Here is a 12,429-nt window from a genome sequence, read left to right as displayed (position 1 = left end):
CTCTGCAATTTATTGAAAATGGCTTAGTTGGGCTGCAGCAACTGGCTGCTGGCCAGAAACTTTCACTTCTCTCCTAACAAGTAGATTTCCGATCTGTAGATCTGTACTGTTTGCTCTGGCTGGTCTCAAGGCCAGCTAGCCTTAGGGATATGGACCTCTGTGGGGGGTTGAGCATTCTTCTGAAACAAGTTCATTTTCCTGTGTTCTGATGGGAAGCAAAGAATGTCACCAGGAGTATCTGTTTGTCTAGACTTTATTGAATCAGTCCAGAGACCAGTCATAGTTTTCCCTTCAGACAGGGGGCAAGAGAGGAAACCCAAGGGGTGTAGCTCCCAGTGGCAGCCACTCGGGGAAGCCCTTAACTAGCTAAGTCTCCTGTGAGAAAGACACATTAGCTTGCTCCTTGCCTCTCACCCATTAGCCATCACCCCATCCCAAGCATCACTGGGCAGGCACAGAAGCACAAAGGGACCCCTTGTAAAGGAAAGAACCAGTTTCGCACTTGACTTCTAAGCAGCCCTTTGGGTCTTTGAATCATAGGGTACCTGCAAGGTCTCCTCTGCGGCAATGGAGAGAAGAGAACTCTGGTACCCAACTTTCTTCCTGGGTCAGCTCCTCTTGCAATACCCCCATGTAATGATCACAGAACAGCAAGTAGCCAGAACCAAAACAAATGTAGAGAAGAGGGATGGACGCTTTCAGCCCCGTGGTTTAAGAACTTCGAGAAATTCGACTATGAAGAAAGGTGAACTTGCGGGCATTTGGGTGTGTGGAAAACAATTGCACAATGTGCTGCCCTGCGCTGACCACCCACGGAGTCCAAGCTCAGCCTGGCACTAGCAGCCAGTGGGTGCCAGTGCGTGCCAAGGCCTTGCCTAGGTATGTAGGTTCGCTCCTCCATTCCCCTCCCCATCCAGGATAATTCTTTATGTGGATTCTTTCCGCACATGAAACCGTGTGCTTTCCTCGGCCCCTTCTTTGGCCCTGAGCTTACCAAACCCGGACCCAGAGTGAAAAGAACTGTTTAGCATCCTCACTCCTTAGAAAATGCTTCTGTAGGCCTAGCCAAATCCTCACAAACTCTTGAAACTTGATGTTTAAAAAAATCCAACCAAAGCTAAGATGGAACAGGAGTCTGCTGAGTGCCAAGCACTGGGCCTATCCACTGGACAGAGTGGTGTCCTGTTCCCCGCCAAGCCCAGCTGTCTGAGTTTGTCCCCCGCTCAGCAGGCAAAAAATTAGAAGGGCCAGCCCCGTCTCTTGTTAGATTCATAAAAAGACCAAGACCATTTTGATTCAATTGATGAGCTGGAGGGAAATCTGCAAGCCACTCCCTAATTAGCCACGGTCTGATCTAGGCGCCGGAGGCAATTTCCTCCCTGCTCTCACCTCCTGCCTTCCTTCCTCCTTCCCACCCCTCTTCAGTTCACATTCCCGCATCACTACATTTTTTAAAACGTTTTCTAAAAGCAGAGCTTCAATCATCAAGCAAAGTCGGAGGCCAAGTCTGGATGTGGATTAGCTTTGCCTCTGGTCTCTTTGTCAGAGCCCTGGGACAGAGCTGAGGCTAGAGGTGTACGGGTGCTGGTGGGACCAGTTCTCCCGATGCGGAGGAAGTGACCCGACCCCAAACAGGAGCAGGAACAGCTTTATAGCTGTGCCCAGTCTGCCTCTCATCCCTACAGTTTTCCTTCATGAAATCATTAATTCTGGGCTGGGTAAAGAGTCAGCCCTGGGCACCTGCAGCCTAAAATCAAGCTCTGGTTCTGGTGCTGTCACACACACACACACACACACACACACACACACACACACACACACACACGCACTAAGAAAGCCCGACAGGGCCTTCTCTACACGCTGGGCAGGGCCTTTCATTCTGAGTGCCAGCCCTTCCAGAAGCACAGATAAAAAGACTTGGCAAGCTTGTCTCAACTAGAGTTTGACGTTGTATTCCCGCTCCGCAGATCCAAGCACAGCGAACTCATTAGGGCGAGCCACTAGGTGAGGGGCTGGGGGGCTGGAAGGTCGCCGTTGGGGACTAAGAAGGCAAGGATCAAAGCAGGGACAAGGGTTTGTTAGCGGGGTACTCGGCGTCCCCCGGGGCGCCCTAATTGCTCGGCCGGCAGCCTCCCGCTCGCAGGCTGTCCGGCTGTGCAAGCGCCCAGCCGCAGGCGGCTGAACAGCTGCAAGGCCGGCCTAGTGTCCGCCTGCCGCCCGGCTCCTGCTGGCTTCGCTGGCCAGTGCTCGGGACACTCACGGCCCCAGGAAGAGCGCTGGAAGAGGAGGGTAGACAGGAGAATCACCACACACCGCGAAGCCTTCCCGTCCAGGCGGGAAGGGCAGGGGAAGTCGGTTGCCTATTTAGCTAGCACCAACAGTCCACAAACAAGTATTCACTCTTTAAACCATTCCGCATAAAAAGACGGCACTACACGTCGTCCACACAGCTCAGAAGAGGCAGGCATCCAGAATGGAGGGCCTGCCTACAAGCCAGCCCAAAGTCGACATATTTTGTGGAGTACTACTGAAGGGGTGTTTTCTGCGCCCAACTCACCCACTTACATCATCAGTCAATTTAAGTAAAATCAGCTCCCTGGAATTTCATCGCTTGTTAAAAAAAGATAAACTTTATTTTTGTAATTTTCAATCACAAAAAAATCTATACTTTTGTCTAAGCATTTATTTTACTGAATCAAAAAGACATGAAAAGAAAAATCATGTTTTTACTGACGTATATAAGTGACTCTGTTTTGGACAACATATAATAAATATGATATATCACTTATCACTCAGTCTTTCAAATGTACAATTTTTTTTTTCATATTATGTAGCATGCCACTTTTCCAAAAGAAAAAAAGCTCATGAGAAATCAGTGCAAAGTTCTCCGTCACCCTCCTCTGCTCCGAGGCAGAGCGATGGATGTCCAGGGTACCACCTTCTGCCTGGGGGTGAACTTCAGGCTGTCTGTCCAGCAACAATTCTCTCTGCTAGAAGGTTCCTCTCCATGCCCTTCTCTCATCCCTCCTTAGCCCTCCCCCTCCCTCCCATCTGCGTGTCCCTAAAGTCATGTTTTGTTAAAAAGAGTTTGTTTGGGTGGGTGTTTTCACTTACTGGCTGCAATCTCAGTGGGGTCAGTATTTTCTCCAGTCACACTGTTGGGGAGCTTTGCATCCCTGCCTCTGAGGGGGCAGATGGAGAGCAGAGGGCTGGCTGGTCCTTGGGGACCCCAGCCCACCGGTGAGCTCCTCCTTTTACTCCTCCGCCTCTATTCCTGTTGGCCTGGTGCGGGGAGAGGCGGGCCAGCTGTCCGGGGCGGGATGGGAACCTGGAGCGCTGTCCCTTTCCTCACCGGGGATGCGGGGTGCCTGGGATGGGGTTGGACAAAGGGTTGAGGGCCGGCTGTCCCCCAGGCCCGAGGCCGTGGATGAGCACGCGGGGCACCAGCGGCCGCTGCAGCTGCGGGTGGGGCGCCGGAGGAGTCCGGTACATGCTGCTGTACATGGCCGCGGCCGCCGCGGCCGCCGTGGTGCTGTCCATGCTGCCCAGCAGGCTTGGGTGGTAGAAATAGGGCGACGGAAACATCCTCTGCAGAGCCGAGTAGTTCCCGGCCTCGGCCAGCAGCTCCAAGCCCACTGCGGTCTGCCGCTTCCACTTGGTTCTGAAAGAAAGCGGGTGAGAGCGGGCGGCCGCTGCGGAGGAGGACCGGAGGACCGTCCCGGCACCCAGCCCGCCGCTGCCCGCCCTCCCCTGCCCTCCCGATCCGGGAAGGCCTGGGGGAACTCCGGGTGCACGTCTCCTGCCGCAGCCTCCCCCACTCGCTCCCAGGAAGGCCCAAACCCAAAAAAATCAGTGCTTCGAAAACACACTTGCTATGTGGAGGCACTCGCCAATGGAACACTAGGCTTCGCTGTCCGCCCCGCGGTTAAACTATGTCCTGCAACTTTCCTGGAGGCCAAACGAGACCCCATCTTTCCGCCAGCTGTCTTCCGTTGCACCCCCCCTACCAGCCCCCCAATTCTCCTCCAATGTGCTCTGACCAGCAATCTAAAATGTTGGCTCCCGGCCCCTCCCCCATCCCATCGCACCCGAGGAAACCAAAACCAGAAACAAAGGGCGGCGGAGACTCGGGGTTTGTACTCCCCAGGGCTGTGGAGACAGCTGCTCTGAATTCAGTCTTACCAGGCATTACAAGCTTAGCCCGGAAGGGCCGACGAGCTTTAAAAATGGAATTCGTTTGAGAGCGAGCTCTCCCAGGGGAATGGTACCCCTGACCATTCTAGGTGGGAGGAAATGGATCAAGACAATTCCTCCTCAAAGAGAAAGTAGTACTTAAAACCTGTTATCCTTTTTTTTTTTCTTCCTGGTCTCCTCCCTCCTCCCCTTTGCCCCAACTAGGAAAAGGGGACGTCTACTCAAATGCCCTCAGAAGGAAGGCAAGCCTGGTGGGGCATCCATACCCAGCAGCCCCTGCCAAATTAATAAACATGTCGCTGGTTTTAAATTGGCTACAAATGACACTAATGTTTTCCGACAGAATTAGGGTGGCTGAAACCGTATGTAATGAGACAGAAAATTATGGTAAGATGACAACTGGATGGGCATTTCCAACCCCACTTATGAACGATTAGAACACAGCGACAGAGGGGCAGAGAGTCGAGATGAGGGAGCGGGGTGCCAGGTGTGTAAACAGGACGGAGCCTTACGGCCCAAGTTTGTCCTTAGCCACCAGGGTGAGGTCAGCCACTATCTTAGCGTCGTTTTTAGAGACTCCGGTGGCATGGGGTAAGGTCTGCTTCCTCTCCACCACCCTCTTTCCTTAAAAGACTGCAAAAGCAGCCTGAACCGGGAGAGGACAGACACACAGCCCTCCCCTTCCCCCCACACTCCAGACTGGATGCTCAACCAGCTGCCTGTTTCTCTAGTCCCGTGGCCTCCAGTCCGAGGCTAACCCGGATGGGCTTCCCTAATCTTCCACGCTATGGCAACCAAGGTTTGGACCTCGGCTTTCCACAACTGCCTCACATTCAAGCCGAGGCTGGTGGGGCAGCTCTGTGGGGACTTCCATAGCTAGGTGGTGTTGTCTGCTGCAGACATTTGGAGCCGGCCTGTGGCGGGTCTAAGGGTACCCCCATGCACACAGCCTCATCCTTGTCAGCTGTACAGATGTTTCAGTTTGAGAAGGTGTGGCTTGGCTGATTTGAGGACAGAATGGGGGAACCCCTAGCTCAAGTTTCACAAGAGAAAGAATCGCAGGTAAAGACATTTAGGGAAGACTATATCCAGGATCTGATGCCCGTGGGCTCTCACATTTGGAGGTGTGGCTAACCCCTGCCTGGAAGCCCCCACTGTAGACTCTCTGATTCTCTGTCCCTGGTCTCAAGAGGGCAAGAGGGCAGACAACTGTTGGTGATAGTGGCCTGGACAGCTGGCACCCACCAGCCTCTCTCACCTGCGGTTCTGGTACCAAGTCTTGACTTGCGTGTCGGTGAGGTTGAGCGCAGCTGCCAAGTCCATGCGGTCCTGGACACTCAGGTACTTCTGCCGCTCGAAGCTACGCTCTAGCTGATTGAGCTGATGGTCTGAGAAAGCTGTCCTGGCTTTTCGAGGTTTCTTGGCTCTCACAGGGGGGCTCTCTCGGCTACTGGTAATTTCCCGGTCTCCTTCTTCCTTTGTTCCTGGGGTAGAAACGACAACACAGCCCTGTGAGTTAGCCTGAGGCGGGAGGAGAGGAGTGTCCACCTGGCAAACACTTCCACATTGCCACACCAGGTGCTCATCTTCGGGGCTGGACTCAGCACGCATACCCTCCACTGGGCCTTAGTGTAGAGGCCTGAGAGAGTTCTACCTGTGTCTGATGCCCTGTTAACTGTTTGTCTTTGATTTGAGAAGAGGCGATGTGCCCTCTCTTTATTTTTTTTCCAAAGGTACATTATCTGGTACTCCCCAAAGTCTTTCTACTCTGTTTTTATGACATCCAGACATCATGTTGCCTTTAATTTTTCCCCCTGCTAACTGGAAGTTAGAAGCCTTTGTTTCTCTTTTATTGGATGCGTTTGGAAAAGGTTGGACTGGAGCTTCCAGAGGTCTCCTCTGTACCAGATCTTGTTCAAGCTTTAGAGAGAATGTGTCACCCAGACAGTGAGCTGAGCTCAAAAAACACTTGAGTCCATCCAGGTGACAGCACAGAAATTTCCGGATTCTATTTGTCAACTTTGGTTTTTTGCTGAAATGCTGGGAAATCGATATGTCAATCCCTCTCTGTTTGTACCGGTTTGTGCAGCACGCCTTGATCTTCCCGGCAGGAAGAACAATAATCTCTCTAATTGACCCACTGGGGAGGTTGGTGCAGGAAAAATCGCCAGACCAGACTGTGCATCTGTTTGGAGCACTATTATGCTAATGGTATAAACAGTAAAATGAAGAGCCGTATCCTACCTTCCAGATAGCAATCTTCACCGGGAAATTGAGCATTAATAATAATAATAATAATAATAATAATAATAATAATAACAACAACAACTTATCAGTAAAGGGAGAAAAAACCCTCCCCGGTGTGTTAAAACTCTTGGAATGCAAATACCAAAACAGTTACTTATGAAATTGTCCAAAAAGAAAATCCTGTTAAAGGATAATTTCCATGGCTTCTTGATTTTACAAGAATTTACAAATTCAATTCCATAAAATTGAATTTCAATAAATATTTTGTTATTATAAAGGGCCAGAATTGATTAGGTCATAGACATTTTGATGAAAAAGGTGTTTTTTTTTTTTAAATGGGCTATGTTTTTTTTTTTTTCCTGTATTAATCAACGGCTGGCAAAAATAAATTTGCCCGGAATAATGTTGGAAATTTGTCTGACATTAAATCAGACAACTGCTGTGATTATTTGGAAAATATTGGGGGGCATTTGCACTCAATAATAAATATCAAGTTGTAACTGCAACCACAGCTCGCTATCAGTTCCTCTCCACCCCCTCCCATTCCCATTCCCAAGGTCTCAGCTAACACACACACACACACACACACACACACACATATACACACACACACACCACGCAAACAATCTCAAGTCGGTCTCTGTTTTCAACGAAAAGTATCTTCCATCCTGCCCCTCCCAACGGCCACCCCCCGTCCCAGCCCATTTGCAATTAAGTAAAACAAAGAACGGAGCTGGATGTCGGTGAAGGTCGTGGGGTAGCAATGTAACCAACTGAGCTTGGGGTGCGTTTGCTGAACAGCGCGCCTAGGCCCCTCTCCAGCTTCCAGCCCTTCGGCCCTCACTCAGTCGCCTCCATCACCCGGCAGCCCCGGCCCAACTCACCGTGGCATTTGATGTCGCTCTGGGAGTCTTCCCTCTTGTCCAGCTTGGTTTTGCTGTCCTCCTGCTCCAGCTTTGGCCTGAAGCTCTCGTGCGCGGCGTTGCTCTCCTGCTTCGGCGTGTGATGAGGAGACACGCTGGTGCTGTAGGGCGCACAAGCCGCCAGAGGTTTGCTGTCCCCCAAGATGTCCTTAATTAAAAAAGAAGAGGTGGAAGTCCTGGGGGCCGAGGCGGCCGAGCCCAGCTGTTGGGCCGCGGACTGTGGCTGCGGCGGCGGCGGCGGCTGTTGGGGCGAAGCCTGCAAACTTTGCGCGGGAGCCGCGGCTGACGGCGGCGGCGGCGGCGGCTGCTGGCCATGGTGAAGGTGGTGGTGATGCTGGGGCCCGTCTGTCACGAGATGCGGCTCCGGGGGCTCCAAGGTGACCGAGATCGGAGAAGAGGGCGCCGTCCCCACGGTATCAATCTCCGAACAGGGTGACGGGGTGGCCTGGCTCCTAAAATCCGTGGTCCTAGCTTCGCCAAGAGCGCGGAAATCTCCGTTCATCATGCCGGGGCTGCCGGAACCGGCACCGGACAAAATCGTGTCTATTCCAAAACTCGACCCGCTGGCCCCTTCCATTGCTGTTATTTCTACATGAGGTCCACGCCACTCTGCGGATCAGCAACCGCCGGGAAACTATCGATCGTAAAACAAAATAGACACTTAAAAAAAAACAACAACAACACCCGTTGACACTGCTTTAAAAAACAAAAACAGTGGGGCGGGAAAGGAGGATAATGGGGACGTGGCAATTGGTGGACACTTTCGACTCAACTTTTTCCCATATGCAAAAAGTAAAAAGAAAGAAAGATGAGAGGCAGAAAACCAAAAAAATGCCGCCGGCAGGAAGATGCGCTCCGCGGGAGCCCCGCGCACGTGGGCGGCGGCGGCGAGCGGTACCCAGGCGAAGGTGCTGGCGGCCGGAGCGACCCCGCCGCCGTCACCACGGCCACTGCCACCGCCGCCGCCTGGGTCTGCCCACTGCCCGGTCCCGGGCGGCGGCGGCGGCCAAGGCAGGTGCAGCGCCCGCTAAGCCCTGGCGGCCCCCCCACACCGCCCGAGGTGACCACCGCGCGCAACCCCGCCGCTCGGCTCCGGAGCCGAGTTTCTCAACTTTCTTGGAAAGTTGCGGAGCGGCCGCGGCCGCGGGCGCCCGGGGAGAAGGAGAAGGAGCGCGAAGGAGCAGGCGCGGGCGCAGGAGACCGCGGACAGGCGGCGCCCGGCGACTCCCGCCGCTGCCCCGCGCGTTGGCTTGTCATCCGCCGGCTCGCGGGCGGCGCCGACCCCCTCCCGTGACGTCACGGCCCCCGCCGCCGCTCCCCGCCCGCGCCCCCCGCCGCCCGGGCCCCGCGCCCCCATTGGCCGCTCCGGCAGCAGCGAGCGACGCCGACGTGCCAGGAGCCAATGGGCGCGCGCCTGGCCAGCCCGTCAACGGCGCGCCCCGAACCCCGCTGCTCTTTTGAGAACCCGGACCTCCGTGTGCCCGCAGCCCTGAGCCCGACGCTTCCTCTTGGGGGCCCAAGTGGTACCCACTGTAACGAGTGACCGGCACGGGGACGTGGGGGGGGGGGGGGGGAGATTGGAGAACAGAGGGGCACTGGAAAAAAGGAGCCCGAGAGCGGGAAGCGGGGACGTGGGGACGATTCGTTAGTTGTGCCCGTGTTCAGGCCGGGTGGAGGGTGAGCGCAGAGGCCGCGAGGGGCAAAGGGAGCTCGCGGTTCCCCGCGGCCACACTCGCACGGTTCCCAAGCACGCTTGAGTAGTCCGGAAACACGAGGAACGAGGGGAAGCGGGTGCTTGGGGACCCCACGGGGAAGTGTGTGACATCCAGAATCGAGCTCCGTGTGGACCCGCAGCCTCTGAGCTCTGACGTCCCTCCAGGAGCCCGTGCGCTCCAGCTCGGCCTAGCTGGGTAGCGGGTCCTGGAGACCAACAGAACCTGGTCTCCCTCCTTGCGCCCTTGTCGGGGAGGATCCGGCCTGCCGCTGGAATCCCGCTTTGTCTGCAGTCAGAGCCTGCGCTGGAGGAGACGCCTGGCCCAACACTTTCTCCGGAGCCGGGAAAACCCTGCCCGAGGCGTTCTCTCGTGGCGAATGCTGCCAGGGTTTCCTGCGCTGTCGGGCTGCGGTGGAGCTGCGGAACGCGGGTGTCTAGTAGTACCCTGTGCTCCCCCCCCCCGCCCGCCCCACCCCACCCCGCGCCCTCGCCTCCCACCACTTCTTCCATCCCCGCTGAGGCAGGCCGCGTGTTTGGAAAGGAAACAGTCACTGCAGATCCATTTGGGCCCCAGAGCGCGACTGTGACGCCGCCTCGTCGGAGGGTAGCAACTTGCGTGCTTTTCTTCAGGACGTCTCCAACCTGTCTCTTGTTGAATGTCAGAGTAATGGGAAGCGCCAGTGACAAGACGGCGTATTACTCCTGATTAAGTGCCGTGTCAACCTAATTAGCAGAGTAATTATAAGGTGCTAATGAATGATTCAAAGTTCTTTGAGTTACATTTTACTCCAAATTACCATTTTTAAGAACCTTATGAATCTGCATGGTTGGCATCGTTTCCGTGACTCGGTGTAAAATGATCCAGTAAAGGACAGGGTTCCGTTGCAGTTCTGTTCTCTCTCTCTCTCTCTCTCTCTCTCTCTCTCTCTCTCTCTCTCTCTCTCTCTCTCCCCCCACCCCGTGTGTGTGTGTCCCCCTCTCTCTTTCTCTCTCTCTCCCTCCCTCCTACCCTCTCCCTCCCTTTCTCCCTCTCTCCCTCTCTCCCTCTCTCTCTTTCCCTATTGACCTATTGAGGACCCGGGAGGTATCCCTAGGTTATTGACCTCCTAAGATCTTGCTTCCTCCGACTTGGAAGTGTGAGTCCCAGGACTGGAAGGAGGAGGTGGGTGGTGATTCATCCTGGGGACATCTCAATCTTTGATCCGGAGTTTGGGGGATCCGAGTTATTTCGAGAGTATGTTGAGCTCTTTTGTACCATCCTGGTGTCCTTTTTCATCGCGCTGTCTCTAAGAAGGGACGGAGGCTACCAAGGTGCACCATCTAGGTAGTTCTCTCCTTTCTCGGAAGGCAAGCAGGCTTTCATCAGAGAAAAGGGGGGTGTTGAGTCGAAGCCAAGACGTGCCGCCGCCAGACTCTGGTGGCCTGAGGGATCCCGGTACCTCTCTAAAGACCTGTGGCTAGGCCCGGTGGGTGGCGACCAACCAGTCTAAGTGGCAGACTCAGAGGGCCTAGACCGAGGCCTTTGTCCCGAGAACTGAGTGTTGGCCCCACAGACCCTCCCAGGTTAGATCTTGGCCTTCCCGTCAAAGGTTGCGACCACCACGGCTGGGGACTGATCTCACTGAAGCAACCCATTTCAAGCCAAGGCCAGGATGGACAGTCTTGGCACCCTGAGCCTCTGGCACAGTTGACCCCTGCGGAAAGGGCGGGAAGGGCGCCTGGGCTGCAGGAGAGTGCAGGCTACTCTCCCTTCCCTGGTCAGTTATCGATTAGGATTCCCATTCTGACATCACGCAACAACATCCCCGATGAAGTGTGCCTTCTCCTCCCACTGGAGGGGCCCAGTTCACAGTCAGCTCGCAGGAAAGGAGGAAGGGAGAACACTTAAAATCCAGCACAAATCAATTATTCTCGACCTTGATAAATAATTCATTTAAGCCTGTTTTTGTTTTGTTCCAACGCCTACAATGACTCAAGAGCTCAAAGGCTGGTGGCTCAGCTTGTGTGGGGCAGGTCGGCAGGGTGTGTTTCTTGGAATAATTCGCAGCATTGGCAGGGGAGACGGTGAGGATATGACCCTACGAAAAAAATGGAATCTGAAGAGAGAGAAAGAGAAGAAGACCTGGATGTGTGTGTGTGTTGTGTTGTGGATGGAGGGAGTTGTGTTTCGTGAACCTCCAAAGAAAATTCAATAGGCCCCACCTTGTGAAGGTTTCAGATCATATTTTTAAAGAAAATGCCAATATCAGGTTTCCTTGTATAATAGAGCTTACTCTTCGGAAGAAATCGTAGTGAAGAGAATATATGCCCCTGATTCAGGTCCCAGAAAATATTAGAAATACCCTCAAAAACCAAAGCCAGGTCACAAACTCAATGAACAAATCCCCCAGAGCCAGGACTTTTAACGTTCCTCAGTCCTTCCCCACTCTGGACACGGTTCTCTTAAGCTGTTATTTTCTTGAGAGAGTATATGTAATGTAACCCAATAATGCACTTTCTGGCAAAACAAAAAAAATAGTTCACTTTTCATCTTAAAAAGATTCAGCAGGTGTGGTGGCGCCTCCAGCACTCTGGAGACAGAGGCAGACAGATCTCTGAGTTCTAGGCCAGCCTGGTCTACAGAGTGAGTTTTAGGACAGCCAGGGTTCTATAGAGAGACCTTCTTCAAAATAAAGAAAGAAAAAGAAAAAAATCAAAATTCAGAAACAGATCAGGATGCAGCTTCAGCTCATTTCCAAGGAGCATGTATACATTAGCTGAATGTTAACCTCACATTCCCAGCACTGGATTTAACATACAAGAAACATATATCTTAAACTAACATATTTAATTTGGGATGGTTTTTAAATACGTTGCTCGGAAAGCAGTTTACTTGCTAACTGTGCGTAACAGAGAATATATTTCCTTCCAAGTTATGACACACCAATGCCAATCAACAGTGAATTTCTTTTTCCCCCACCTCAAAGAATGATCCAAACACAAAACAGTTTTGTGTGCAATACACATCTCCCACCATCCACTTTCACTGTCTAACTTTGAGATGATTTTAAATTGGAGCATCTGATTTTTTAAAATGTTTCTTCTCTCCGGGTACACATTTGACAAGGCCAATGAACAGGAATGCAGTGCAAAGGCGCCTCTCTCCACTGGGCGGCGCCAAGAACCCCAAGCCAAGGTACTCCGCTATTGTTTCTGTCTATAAAAGATGCAAGATACACAAATAGGCTCTCCACAATCTAAGGGCGATTCGGCAGCCATGATGTGGCCTTGCCATCTCATGGCTGGACCCACGTTGGCGTCTCCTTTCTCTTTTTACAGTCTATTAATACATTTCCAACTGATTTAGATAAT

General features: G+C 53.1%; 1 protein-coding gene across 1 annotated transcript; it reads right to left on the bottom strand.

Annotated features, from left to right (window-relative positions):
* Nucleotides 1–2,680: 2,680 nt before the first annotated feature.
* Barhl2 (BarH like homeobox 2) lies at nt 2,681–8,628 on the bottom strand. Its single transcript, XM_036200885.1, has 3 exons — nt 7,326–8,628; nt 5,453–5,678; nt 2,681–3,661 (listed from the first exon to the last, which is right to left on the bottom strand). Exons 1-3 carry the CDS (start codon nt 7,939–7,941, stop codon nt 3,349–3,351), a joined length of 1,155 nt encoding a protein of 384 aa, XP_036056778.1. The 5' UTR covers nt 7,942–8,628; the 3' UTR covers nt 2,681–3,348.
* Nucleotides 8,629–12,429: the final 3,801 nt, after the last annotated feature.

The sequence above is a fragment of the Onychomys torridus genome, chromosome 10, assembly GCF_903995425.1.
Source record: "Onychomys torridus chromosome 10, mOncTor1.1, whole genome shotgun sequence".
NCBI classification, from domain to species: Eukaryota; Metazoa; Chordata; class Mammalia; order Rodentia; family Cricetidae; genus Onychomys; species Onychomys torridus.
The sequence above is the reverse complement of the archived record's forward strand: the minus strand, read 5'-3'. Positions and strand labels throughout refer to the sequence as shown.